At 29.4% G+C, this 12,966-nt stretch overlaps 4 protein-coding genes across 5 annotated transcripts; 1 reads left to right on the forward strand and 3 right to left on the reverse strand.

The window, feature by feature from the left end:
* The first annotated feature begins 4 nt into the window (after nt 1-4).
* Nucleotides 5-2,674, forward strand: LOC145754897 (AN1-type zinc finger protein 2A-like). Its single transcript, XM_082571063.1, has 8 exons — nt 5-331; nt 428-470; nt 554-737; nt 1,018-1,178; nt 1,443-1,556; nt 1,648-1,696; nt 1,786-1,853; nt 1,997-2,674. The coding sequence occupies exons 1-8, from the start codon at nt 277-279 to the stop codon at nt 2,124-2,126; spliced, it is 804 nt and encodes a 267-aa protein (XP_082427189.1). The 5' UTR covers nt 5-276; the 3' UTR covers nt 2,127-2,674.
* A 179-nt stretch (nt 2,675-2,853) lies between these two features.
* Nucleotides 2,854-6,309, reverse strand: LOC145760553 (lipopolysaccharide-binding protein-like). The gene is made up of 13 exons (XM_082574475.1): nt 6,168-6,309; nt 6,005-6,092; nt 5,612-5,743; nt 5,430-5,535; nt 5,170-5,301; nt 5,027-5,090; nt 4,803-4,935; nt 4,230-4,401; nt 3,972-4,060; nt 3,765-3,906; nt 3,390-3,567; nt 3,205-3,281; nt 2,854-3,133 (listed from the first exon to the last, which is right to left on the reverse strand). The coding sequence occupies exons 1-13, from the start codon at nt 6,286-6,288 to the stop codon at nt 3,092-3,094; spliced, it is 1,476 nt and encodes a 491-aa protein (XP_082430601.1). The 5' UTR covers nt 6,289-6,309; the 3' UTR covers nt 2,854-3,091.
* Nucleotides 6,310-7,525: 1,216 nt separating this feature from the next.
* Nucleotides 7,526-11,978, reverse strand: LOC145759654 (palmitoyltransferase ZDHHC11-like). Of its 2 annotated transcripts, none has more exons than XM_082573506.1 (8): nt 11,815-11,978; nt 11,456-11,551; nt 11,124-11,305; nt 10,252-10,353; nt 9,979-10,088; nt 9,616-9,741; nt 8,894-9,384; nt 7,526-8,739 (listed from the first exon to the last, which is right to left on the reverse strand). In XM_082573506.1, the coding sequence occupies exons 1-8, from the start codon at nt 11,908-11,910 to the stop codon at nt 8,536-8,538; spliced, it is 1,407 nt and encodes a 468-aa protein (XP_082429632.1). In that variant the 5' UTR covers nt 11,911-11,978; the 3' UTR covers nt 7,526-8,535. The 2 variants fall into 2 exon arrangements, with proteins under 2 accessions (XP_082429632.1, XP_082429639.1); XM_082573513.1 differs by having other exon boundaries at nt 8,617-8,739; nt 8,890-9,384.
* Nucleotides 11,957-12,717, reverse strand: LOC145759670 (small ribosomal subunit protein uS14m-like). The gene has a single exon (XM_082573523.1). It carries the CDS (start codon nt 12,685-12,687, stop codon nt 12,085-12,087), a length of 603 nt encoding a protein of 200 aa, XP_082429649.1. The 5' UTR covers nt 12,688-12,717; the 3' UTR covers nt 11,957-12,084.
* Between the last annotated feature and the right edge of the window lie 249 nt (nt 12,718-12,966).

A 12,966-nucleotide genomic window follows, 5' to 3' on the forward strand; every position in this document is an offset into this window, starting at 1 on the left:
CCATTTTAAGGCAATTTTTTTTCGCTCTGGTAACTCTTTATGACTCGGCATTTTACATAGTCGAGATTTTTCTTTAATGTCACTTTTTTTGTGATATATATAAAAGAATACGTAACCCATAGTAGACATAAATATAAACCTACGCTTCCGCAACGTAATTTTAGTATAAACTAACCATAACGTTAAATTAGGTGTTGTGTATATTATAATTCGTTCAGATTTAGAAATTTTAATATTTAACAGTCTGAATAAACCAAAGAAAAAAGTAAAATAAAAATGGAATTTCCAGATTTAGGAAAACATTGCTCGGATGGCTTCTGTAACAAACTTGGTAAATTAAAATATTATTTTTTTATATCTTTTTATAAACTAAACAATAATAAATTTTTATAGGACTTTCTAAACATTAAAAATTAATTTGTTTCAGATTTTTTGCCAATGCAATGTGACGCTTGTAACAAAATCTTCTGGTAAGTATTAACCTTAAATTACTTTTTATCTGTTTAAAATGTTCTAGTTTTAGTCTAAAAATAAATTGTTAATAATTTTAAAGTAACACACATATTCGATATGATGACCACAAGTGTACATCAGCATACAAAAAAGACGTGCAGGTACCAGTCTGTCCCCTTTGTGCCAAACCTATTCCAGTGCCAAGAGGTGAAGCACCTGATATTAAAGTGGGTGAACATATAGACAGAGATTGTCAATCTGATCCAGCTAAAGAAAAAAGAAAGGTAAATTTTTGATTGAATATGTTAAACTACGTTTTATAGGACGCCAGAAGTTTGGGCATAAAATGATTTTGCTTTGTGTAGCTATCAAAATAAAATAAATTAGGCACTACTGAAGTAAACATGTTTATACATGTTTTTAATCAAGATTACAATTTAAACATTTTTAATATATATACATGTTTGTAATCAAGATTACAATTTATACATTTTTAGTTTTTTTAAAAGCCTGCTAATTTTAAACAACTTCTCTGTGTAATAATTAAATTTTTTTTGTTTATAGGCCTATGCAAATCGTTGTTCTGCATCGAAATGTAAGCAGCGAGAATTAATGCCAGTAATTTGTTCAAGCTGTAGGTTAAACTTTTGTTTAAGACATCGACACCCACAAGATCATGACTGTAAGGGATACCAAGGCAGTGGTAGATCAGTTTCAAGTGCTGGGTAAGGTTTTAATTATGTAAATTCAGACAGAAACAAAAAACAATGCAAATACTATAAGGAGTAGGGCTACCATTTAATAAGGCTTTGTGCTTTGTAAACTTTTATTTTGCCTTTTGGTTGCTTAACATTAACAAAATGTTTTTGTAGGTAAAAACAATTTTAAACAATTAAAATCTCAATAATTAAAATGCCAACTTATAATTATAATGCCAACTTAAATGTTAAATACTTAAAGTCCATTTTTTTGATTTTCTTTTTTTACAGTGCTGCTGCTGCACAAAGATACAACAACAAAGCAAGTTCTTCGAGATCAAAAACTGTTTCTACCTCAAAACCTCAACAAACTTATTTGCACAATGTTGGAAGAGATTTGGACAGGTGAAAATTAAAAAAAAATTATAATAAATAAACAGACATTTTTTATAATTTTCGTTAGTGTTATAACGTTGTATACGTATTATATTTATAGGGAAAGACGAGAAAGACAAGGAAACGTGCAACGTGTCCAAAGCAATATGGTAAGTTTAAACTTTCATACAAGTTTACAAAGCATCAGAAGTTTGATTTAAAAATGGTACTAAATTAATATGGTTTTAAAATTTTACAGACTGAAGATGAAGCACTGGCAAGAGCCTTACAACTCTCTGTACAAGATAATGAAATTCCTGAATCCGAGTAAGTTAGAATACTTTCAGTTTTAACTGAACTTAATAATACTCTTATAATAAAAGAAAAAAATTTTAAATAAAACTTTTGCTGTAAAAAGTACAATATTAGGAATATTCTTTATAAGATTAGATTTATTGTGTATTTCATAGAATGACGCAAGAGCAAAAGGATATGAAATTTGCAGCCCAACTTCAAAGGGAAGAAGAGGAAGCATTAAGGAGAAGGAATCAAAATAGAAATTCCACTAGCTCTTCATCATCTAATTGTAGACTTTCATAACTTTTTTTAACTTCTATTTTAATGTAAATCACATCTTTTAGCTCCCTTCTTTTTCTAATATTTCCTTCTGTATTTTAACTTTCTTATTTTTGCTCTTATTTTGTTGAAGCAAATTTAATCTATATAATACCTAACTTTCACAAGATTCTTTTTAATTTTACTTCCATCATACACATATATAGATTTTAACTTTAGTATTTCTGTGGTATATAGTTCATATTGTATTGGTGGGCAAATGCTTTAAATTTAGCGTATGTGCAATATTTATAAAAAATTTTTATTTTATATTTATTTTTTTGAAGTCATTGGAGTGTAGCACAACGCGGTTATCTGTTCAAGTTTAAAAAGAAAATAAGATTCGGCAACTAATTTCGGCCACTGTATTTTATAAGTACACCCTTTACTAATTAAATCTGCCTTTTAAAATAATTTTATAAAGTTTCCCTCTTTTAGGCCTTTTTGTTTTAATTAAGTAATATAATAGTTATTTTTGCATGCAAATATCTAGTACAGTGCTTCGTTTTTATCGTGAATAAAAAAACAGCTTGAAATCGATATTTCGTCAATAATTATCCTATAATTTAGTTTTAGGCAAAACGTGTTATAACATTTAAAACTTACCGCCAATGCGTTACTTAATAAACGTCGCATAACATATATTAAAATTTCTAGGTATTGAGTTTAGGTGTACCTGCATTTCTTTATTAACTTAAAAAGAAAAATCGAATAAATATTAAATGCGTTTATTGAAACCATACTAAGTTTAAAATGTAATTGAAAATATTTTTGCTTCAATAATACGCCCAATTTAAAGTTCCAGTTTATTTACTTGGCCAAAAATTAACTAAAGTTACAGTTTATTTATGTAATTTTTTTTAAAAACAGAATCAAAAAAATAAAGTTCCTTGCTAGGGATTTAATTACGACTAAAGTAACGGACTTGGCCCAGATTATTGTGTTAATATTTATGGATCATAAAAAGCACTGGTTGATATAAGAACCGCATCCTAAAAAGAGAAATTAACGTTAAATTGAAGTAGCTTAAATTTTAAAATGGCAACCCTAATTTTGAACTTACCCTTTTCATTAAAAGTAAAGGATTCTCAATGGTGTAGTCCAGTATTTTGGGAATCTCAATCCCGGAATTCCCCAAAGCTAAAACAAACTCATTAATTAACTAAATTGAAGGCCTCTAGTTTAAAAAAAATAAAAATTAAAAACCGAAAATTACCGACGTTAAAATGTATTAAAGTTTTGTATTACCAGAAAGTTGATTTCTTATAATCCGTGGTAGAAGGCTGTGTGTCACAACTCGAGTAAATTCAGAAGGTATAGCCCCTACACTAGTAAAAGTTACATTTCCATTAACCGCCCGAAATTCAGGTATTTCTCCTTCCGCCCTTCCATCTACAAATCGAGCCGTCATTGAAGCAAAAAGGTCCTATTTTGACATGTTAAAAATATTCATGTAGTTTTTTAAAGAATTTCATCGTTTCGGTTTTACCGAAATAATAGCTTAATGCAAAGTGGGCCTGGGCTGCCTTGTGGTAACAAAACTGCTCCCCGGTTTAGTTACACATATAGGGAATAAAACAATATAACAAACGTGAACAAGCTTGTTGATTTAATTGTACGTACTAGGCTAATTGTAAGTAACGGAATGTTACCATTACTGCGCACAAATTCAACTCCAAACGAAAAACTACCGGTAACCAGCATAAATCCATCGACAAATTGGACCGAGGGTGCCTTGTTCGCCATAACTCGCGCAACAAAGTTTCTAAAAAATTGTATTTTACAAACGAATTTTAGTTTTGTTTACATGTGATGCTTTATAGCACTTACCCCCCTATATATCTATTTAGACCTGGTATAATTTCGGCAAGAGTTTCCACCGCTCTGGACAGAGGTACAAATCTTTCTCCTTCGGCCAACTAAAATAATTACATAAAAAATTTAGTTAAGCACAAAAGTTTAATAAAAACACGTGAAGTACCAAAAATAAGAAAAAGGTTAAAATATGAATGTGTAAAAACGTTAAAACTAACATTTTTTAGCTATAAAAATACCTACAGAAATTAACTTTATCAAGTTTGATCATACCCTGAGTTCATAAATTTTTGTTGTGAAAAATCCCGCCTCAGTTAAGGTATGTATAAGTGAGTTAACAGAATAGGTGCTGATAACGAATTGAAGCATTCTCTCGTCGTTAGGAAAATCTCTTACCATTGCAGAACGAAAATTGTCAAAACAGAATTGTGTTACGCACCTTCCCCTGTTGTTAACAGTTTATTAGTATTAAGAATATAGTCTTACTGTAGGGGTTTAATCGTATTTGTTTATCATTGGGCAGTTTTGCAGCTCAAATGTCGTATAAATCATATCACACAACTTTTGGATTTTATTGACCTAGTCATATTTAATAATTGATAACCTGCCGATTTTTTTAGGCGGAGTTTAATAGTGGTAATTGTAGGAAAGCGAATCGCCAGTTCATCGATAGCAATGCAAAGACTTTTCTTTCAAGTACACAAATGTATAAAATAGATATCAAACCTATCTTACATATGGCGATTTTCTTTACCACTGCGCCATTTTAATTGGATCCGTTTTTTTAATTTATTAAAAATTGTGTTAAAAACAAGACCAATGGTCACCCATAAATTGAAGTTTAACCTTAGTTTAGTATGGCTTTTTGTTTTTGGAATAAAGACTCCACTCAGCGAATAGCTAACGAACGATGGCGTCACTAATGGATTGTCGGAAAGTCTCATGTCTAACAAAGTTCGTGGAAACGCAGGAGTCACATCTGACAAAAACGGATTTTTTTAAAAATTACGAAAAAAACAGGAATTATATAATTTTAATTCAAAATCTAAAAATCCATTAAAAAAAATTACCAGTGTACATTCTAACCAAAAAATCGTTAAGAACAGGAACGGATGTTTGTATCGCAGGACATATCTAAATTTTTTGTAAAATTTACTTTAATTTTATAAATAAAATATATACATTTTTTAACTAGTTTTTGTGTTTTTATTACCATATTACGAATTCCTTCCTTAAGTACTTCGGTTGTGAGACTCAGAAAAAAATTAAATAAAAAACCGAGTGGGTTGTCTATAACTTTAACTTCAACGTCGTCTACCGCAGAAGAGCACGAACTTAATTCAAACTGTAAATATAATAAACTGTTAACAGTATTTTCATAATTTTTTTTAAATGATAATGTAACTACACATTTTATGTCGAATAAATACTTTTTTGCATAACTTAAAATTCACATTTTAAATATAACATTACCCTTGGTTTGCCGTTGTTGTCTCTAAGTGCTTGGACTTTAACGTCTATCTTTAATCCTTCAGCAGATGCCCTAAACCCGCCGGTTAGCGGCTTCGGAAGTCTAAACCTAAAATATAAAGGTAGTAAAAGGGAAGCAAAAAGATGTAACTGTTAAAAAAAATGTGTCAATGTTAATAACAAACCCCCCGAACGATGGACTAAATCTCCAATCCCCACCAATAGTCAAATCACTTCTGTCAATGGATAAAGTAAGTTCTCCATTTGACCGAGGTCTGATTTTTGTTTGACCGAATGCAAAGGATTTACTGTTTACACTATTAAAAAAAAAAATTATAAACAAAAAAGGTTTTAAAAATATATAAAAATATGGACCTACTATAAAGTATGATATCTTTATTATTCAAATCAAAGGGTACCGTAGCCTAACAATACTAGCCTTTAACATACCTGTAACGTGGTTACTGATTTTATTTGAATAAGGTACTAGTACGCTTTTAAAAACCATTTTAACAAAATTATTAAGCAAATTATTGTAACACTTGTCATGGCTTAACCTTCGCAGCGAAGTTACTTACTTAGAAAATCCAAAAGTTTCGTCACTATAATCAGGTAATCTAAAAGTTTCAACTTTTGCTCGCAGTTGACGCAAAATTACTTGTTGCGCTAAAAATAACAACACAGTCGAAACAAAAACACTTAAATATCTGCTATACATTTATTTATTATTTAAAATCTTACCTAATTCGATTCCAGGTTGTTGAAGTTTAATCTTTATACCGGTTTGACCATCCCCAATACTGACTAGGCAACCAAATATAACCAAAGACAAAAAATATCGAACGTTTCCATAGAAATTCATCTTTTATTATTTTGTTCCAATAACATACTTTAATAGGACAGAAATTCTTCTTATATAGCAGGCCTTGATGCCCCTGGCTACGTTTATTAAAAAGGATGCCATTTTTATGTTGTCTGACTTATTATAACCGCAAACTATTAACTTTGTTGAAAACAAGGAAAAAACGTGATCTGGATGCAAAAAAATTTTATTATTTTGTAAGTGATTCACTTTAATACTCCGTATAAATTGTATTTTTAGAAAAGCAATTATTTGTCATAAATCAACATACCCTTGTACACAAACATCTTTCTTGACATGTACCATTATACGAACTTGATCGTACGGAAATACATATCTATTTATATCGAAATGATTCATATTTAAATTTCGTCTTACTACAGTTTTACGATGTAGACTAATTTTTAAAAATTTCGACAAAACAAGAAGCTTAACCTCATTTTTCCAAAATCGTTTCACGCGGGTCTGTAGTAACGTACTCAATAAAGCAAGAAAAAACAGAATTCCATTGTTGCACAATTGGCGCGCTTTTTCGTTAACACGACGCGTGATTTTTGAAGCCAGGCCAACTTTGGATCGTGCGTGTCTTTTATTCGAGCGTGTCAGTGAACAGTTTTAAATGATGTAAAATAATTTCACAACGGTGCATTATTGAATTTTTTTAATTCTTCTGCAATACCTAATGAGATATTGTTACAACTATTTTAACGATATATAAGATTTTATTTAGTATTAAATGCAAAATATAATACATTTTTAAGCACACGTTAAAGTTTAAAAATGTTATAATAAAGGTCATGCGATCTGGAGAATCAATATTGCCTAAAGCATTCCCACACAAAGACGTTGGAGAATTAGAGTCCTTTTTTTCGAAAATGCAACTTGTATATTTACAAACCCCTTCATAGAATCAAAATAGCACGGGAAATGAAATGATGCAATGTCTTATTTTGCTATAAACAAAAAAAATGAAAAAAGTTAGGTCGAAACTATCCCAAAGGTTTTTATTAAAATTACCAACTTTGATAAAATTTCCAAACGCAGAAGTAGTTGTGGACGCAAATAACTTTCGAAAGATAAGGTAAAAATCACATGACACAAAATTTGGATATTTAAAAAAAAATACGTCTTTTAGTTTACGTAATAAAATTTTATTTGCAAGCAAAAAATTTAAAAACAAAATTCTGTATTTTATGACATAACGCGAATATAATATACATTAATAAGGAAAGCGGATTATATAATATTTTAAATCGTACATATAAAATGAAAAGAGAACACAGTGCAATAATCAGTGGAACTAAATTAAACAAAAGGTTGACTTAGATTATAAATTAAATAGTAATATTTTGTACATTTTGTAATATTTTTATTCGTTTATAAAAATATTTTAATTACAAATTAAAAGTCTTACATTATAATTGCCTATTTTAATTTTACTTGTAAACAAAACAACTTACAAATTAACAATAGAACATGGCAAAAATTCATACAAAACAGCTTTAAGTTAAATTGCTTAAAATGTTCTGTTATATATAACCTGATAATTCTTTACCGCAGATATAGAAAAAAAATGTTCGAAGGAAAAATTGCAACACATTTCCTTTCGTTAAAAAAGAATTCTTTGTTAGAGTTAATTTGCATATTACGGCTTATTAGTTACATATTGTTAAAAGTTTGTTAATATTATGTTATTTTAAACACTGTTGACATGTAGGGCCTCCTGTTTGACATTTTTAAAATTTTACAAAAAAAAATGGCAAAACAGATTTAAGCGTTGCAAAGTGCAAAATTACAAAAGCACAGCTATGAAGAGTTAGATTATAGTAGCACAGTAGTACACCAATAATAAAAAAAATTAAGAAGTTATTCTTGAATATTCAACTTACACAATACACAATCTTATTACATGGGCCAACTCTTTGTGACTAATCAAATTTTAAAAAATATTTTAATTTAATAAAAATTTGAATTTTCTGTTGTCAAACCAGTATAATGCAAACTATTGAATAAATGTGCTATCTTGAAAAGGCAACAAAGTGTTAACTATGTACTATGTATGACATAAATAAAATATCTAAAAGGAATAAATAAAACTTAAGGAAAATATATCTGTAATATTAATAAACTTGATAATATATCTGTAAATAATAATAAATTGATATTAAAATTAAACAGTAATCTCTAGACATGGACATTACAAACAGAAAGGATCTTCAAGTGCAATTAGGGAGGAAACATAGAACTCTAGTCGAGTGAGTTTTTGGTTGGAAGGGATGGTAATTTACGCTTTTTGATGCTGATTTCTTCCGAACTTGAATCTCTCGAGGCTCTTAGTGGAGGAAGTTTTGAGTTTTTTGACATCAACATTCCGTTTAGTTCATTTGAGGAATTTTTATTTTTTTTCAGTTTTTTGAGGTGAGGATTTTTTGATGGCATATCTTGATCACCCTTGATGTATAAAGTCATATATTAAAATAAAAGACAAATCAAGTTTATTAGAAGTTCATAACTAACCCTATTTATATTAACCAGTCAATCACATGCCCAAAACTGTACAAAAACCACTAAATTTAAAACTTTTAAGAATTAGAACAGTACCTACGTTTTCAGAAATTGCATTTGGCAGAAGACCATTGTCATCAACATGGACCACTACATTTGCAATATTGTTGGAGATACTATGCACAGTCAACACACTGTCGTCATCTGTCACATAACTGGGGTTGTCTTGGGGTGAAATAACCTCATTACCCCTGTCGGGAGGAATATTTGTGTTGCTCACAACAGTTGGGACGATATTTTGATTTGGTTCTTGAGTGATGTGTTTATTTTTCATTAACGCATGTTTAGGGAATTCTTCCTTAGGTGCTGTATTTTGATTTTTTGGTGTACTTTCTACAGTTGGCACGGTCTGGGGATGTGCTACCCGCTCACGGCGTGACGTCTCTATGACATCTGATTCGGCATTACAAATTGTCCCATTTTCAACAGCACTTAAATCGTTTTCTTGTTCCTGTTCCTTCTGGCGCTTTCTTTCTTCCTTGACTTGAATTTTTTGTTTGATGTAATCATATGTTGATGTTTTATGTTGCACTAAATTAAAAATATTTAAATTTTTTTTGCTTACCACTGCCAAGATACAAAAATAACACCATAAAACCAAATCAATGAAGGTTTAAGGTCAAAGGCAGATAGACAATTTAAAGGCTTAAAAAATGTAATTAAAATTTATTTTTATTTTAGTTACCTGCCAGAACTACATATAAAGAATAAAGTTTTAACTTAACTGATAAAAGGTATTTTTTAATTTTTTCGTTTACTTACTAAGCATTAAATGAAAAAATAGAAGTTGTATTATTAAAAACAGGCAGCAAATCAACATAAAGATTTTAATGCCGAGAAAAACAAGAAACACAATTCTTAATGATAGACTTGAGTTCCACCATACATCTGTGAAAGAAATATTTTATATATGAATTCATATTCATTAAAATGAAATCCTGTTTATTAAAAAAAATAAAAAACAAAACATATTAAGTAAGACGAAAATTGCATATTTTAGAAATAAGGCCATAACAAAAAAATTATCTTAAAATTTTATAAATTTAAATCCATAAAAAGGGTTAGTCACAATTTAGACATCTGCCTTGAAAATAAAAACCAAGTTAATTTAAACAGTAAACAAACCAATATTTAAATTCTTGAAGTCTTGAACAGCATTAATAAACACATAAAGAGAGATTGCAGCCATTCCAACAGCACCAAGAATAGCCGAGATTAAGGTGCCAAGAAACATACTAAAAAAAGTAAAAAAAATATTTAACTATTGCAACTCACAAACTGTTTAACACATTTAAAAGTGAAGCAAAATAAAAATTTAACAAAGCGATTATTTACTTGATACTTTTTAACATTTTTAATTCACATTGAATCTACATTGTTTTAATCACATTTACATACTTGTAGTTTTTTTCTCCAATGCAGTTGTTTAACCATTTGCAATGATGATCGAACCCAGCAACACACTTGTTACATGCACTACAGTGCTTACTCCTTTCAGAACTAAAAATTTACAAAAATTAAAATAATTTTCTTTTAAATGTGCTTCTCAAGTTTGTAGGCATGGTAGGCCTATTTTAAGTCTCTTACACATTACATAATAATAACATTTAATTAGTTAAAGCCAAGCAAACTAATAAACAAAGTTCATAGGATAGCCTATATATACATGCTAAAGAGATTCACTATAATAGTAGTACCAGGAACATATTTAGCAATATTAAATTAGCCCACTGTTTTTAAATGATTAAAACTCGATAAAACAAATGTTTGTTGACACAAATTTGTTTGATCTTATTATATGTATATACAAACTATATTTTTATTTTCCTGCAGTACATAAGATATGGTGAGAAAGCAAAAAGCCAGGAAGCAGTTAAGTAGAAAATTGGCCTGATTCAACAGAAAATTGCAAAAAAATTATACACCCGTATTAAAAACATGATATTTATCCGACCAAACAGTAAAAGTAAAATAAAAGTTTTGCACAGGACAAGTGACTCAACTTTTTTACAAAAACAAACAAACCAGTATCAAAAACAAATAAACAAAAAGAAAAACTGATATTTAAAAAATATAAATCTATATATATAGGGGCTTAGTGGACTATATTCTAGTATGTCCAATTTTTGGCTTACAAAAAAATGCTGTTTGTTGTTTAGAAAAATTATTGCGAGTAAATATTAATTAGGAGTTTTGATCATATTACGACAACTAAAATTCTAACTATAGGGCGGGACTATTTAAAATGAAAAAAACATTAAACTACTTACACAGAAACCTCACAAATATAACAATAATTGTTTTCAATGACATGAGAGTGGGCAGTACGATCAAACACTGGGTATGGTTGATTCCGTTGCTTCATTCTTTCTATTGAACGGTCATCAGCGGGATTTATAGTAGTTGCAATTATGTGAAACACGAAATGAAATAAGTACAACAACCCAATAACCTAAAAATAAATCAGTTTTATTTAGAATTACACATTAATTTTTCACTGTAGATATATCTACAATAAACATTTTCTCTTTAAATGATTATCATGAATAATTTAAAAAAATAAATGCTATTACTGACTAAAACAAGGGATTTAACAACTTACAGTGTAAACATATGGCCACCAAGTACTGGGTAGAGCTAGGGTTTCCACACCAAAAGCCATAAAAGCAAACAAAATTAACATCATCCAAGCAAAAACCTGTAAAGTAACATAATAAATACAATAAAAATAACATCATCAAAAGCTTAGATTTTTTTTCTAACCAAATCAGTCACTTAACATTCAAATTAAAAGAAACATCAAAAAATAGATATAGATTTACATACAAATAGGGTATGGTTAGTCATTAAAATGTTAAAGTTGTGGTCTACACATATACATATATGAATATACATATATAAAGAATAAACTACAAAAAATAAATAAAAAAAACATTGAAGCAGTAATTTTTAAGATTTTACCTGCATACAATTAAGTGGTAAACTCCATCCATTAAATCGAACATATTGTGAGTTGGACTCTGTCGTCTTTACTCTGTTTTTCTCATTACAACACATTTTAAAAGTTTACAAAATAGCTTACCAGTTCACATAATGATAGCAATCTAAAGTAAAAAAAAATATTTAAATACATTTTGAAGTTTACCAAAACTATGTTATCAAAATAGCAGCATACATGTAGCAAACATAGTTTTTTTTTAACAGAAATTGCAAAAATACAAAATGTTGAATTCATTCTTTAAAGTTCACATCAAAACGTTTCCAAACTGCACGCCTCATACCAGACATGTGACCATGGTCGGCAAAATGCCGAAACATAATTCTACTCAATCTCCATCGACTTCTATTACCTCGACCCCGTGACGTAAGAGTACATCTGTCCTTTACATATTTTGGCTGGCAATCACGAGGTAAGTTACACATTTCTTGATCCGCAACTTGTTTTAGCTCTACTGGTAAAAACCCATTCATCCTAAGGGCCAACAAGCGAACCCTTAAAGGTCCATAATATGTGCCCAGTTTTCGTTTTCTGGCGTCTCTTTGCATTATCCATTTTGTATGCCATAAAAGTGGTGCTTTTCTATTAACATCACCTCTTCGGGCCCACACATGGTGCTCAAGATGGTGTGGAATTGGTAAATAAGAGACAGTTTCTTTTTCTGGTGGTTTGTGGTGACCTTGAGGATTAACTGCGGCGTTTTTTAACTTTTTTAATCGAAACCTTGATTTTGTTCTAATAGGAATAACACTGTTTGCTAATACAGAATGATTTTGAATCAGACTGTGACTACGCAACATTGAAGATACACCAAATGACCCCTTTAGAAAATTCATAATCAATAATGGCTTAAAAAATTGATCTATTAAATCTGTAAATATTAATTTTATAATTAATAAAAAATTGTTTTTATAATTTATATACAAAGTATACTAAGATAATATTCATTTTTTTTTTATTTATCAGCACTCTACAGATACAAATTTATTTATTCAGCTCCGTTTATATCAAAACAATAAAATTTCACGTGATAGCGATTGAAAGTATTTTCTGTGTGACTGCATGACAACACAAGTTTTTAATTTTAATATTTTTTACTTGTCATATAAAAAACG

Source organism: Corella eumyota, chromosome 1 (genome assembly GCF_963082875.1).
Source record: "Corella eumyota chromosome 1, kaCorEumy4.1, whole genome shotgun sequence".
Classification (NCBI taxonomy): domain Eukaryota; kingdom Metazoa; phylum Chordata; class Ascidiacea; order Phlebobranchia; family Corellidae; genus Corella; species Corella eumyota.

Excerpts from the sequence above, each read along its gene's own strand:
- LOC145754897 (XM_082571063.1), top strand. The coding sequence starts at position 277 with ATGGAATTTCCAGATTTAGGAAAACATTGCTCGGATGGCTTCTGTAAC. Across the intron at positions 1,557-1,647 it reads GTTGGAAGAGATTTGGACAG|GGAAAGACGAGAAAGACAAG; the intron begins GTGAAAATTAAA and ends TTATATTTATAG. Across the intron at positions 1,697-1,785 it reads AACGTGTCCAAAGCAATATG|ACTGAAGATGAAGCACTGGC; the intron begins GTAAGTTTAAAC and ends AAAATTTTACAG.
- LOC145760553 (XM_082574475.1), bottom strand. The coding sequence starts at position 6,288 with ATGAATTTCTATGGAAACGTTCGATATTTTTTGTCTTTGGTTATATTT. Across the intron at positions 5,744-6,004 it reads GAAACTTTTGGATTTTCTAA|TGTAAACAGTAAATCCTTTG; the intron begins GTAAGTAACTTC and ends TTTTTTTAATAG. Across the intron at positions 4,061-4,229 it reads CAAAAATTTATGAACTCAGG|TTGGCCGAAGGAGAAAGATT; the intron begins GTATGATCAAAC and ends TAATTATTTTAG.
- LOC145759654 (XM_082573506.1), bottom strand. The coding sequence starts at position 11,910 with ATGTGTTGTAATGAGAAAAACAGAGTAAAGACGACAGAGTCCAACTCA. Across the intron at positions 11,306-11,455 it reads GGTGGCCATATGTTTACACT|GTTATTGGGTTGTTGTACTT; the intron begins GTAAGTTGTTAA and ends ATTTATTTTTAG. Across the intron at positions 9,742-9,978 it reads CTTCAAGAATTTAAATATTG|ATGTATGGTGGAACTCAAGT; the intron begins GTTTGTTTACTG and ends TTTCTTTCACAG.
- LOC145759670 (XM_082573523.1), bottom strand. The coding sequence starts at position 12,687 with ATGAATTTTCTAAAGGGGTCATTTGGTGTATCTTCAATGTTGCGTAGT.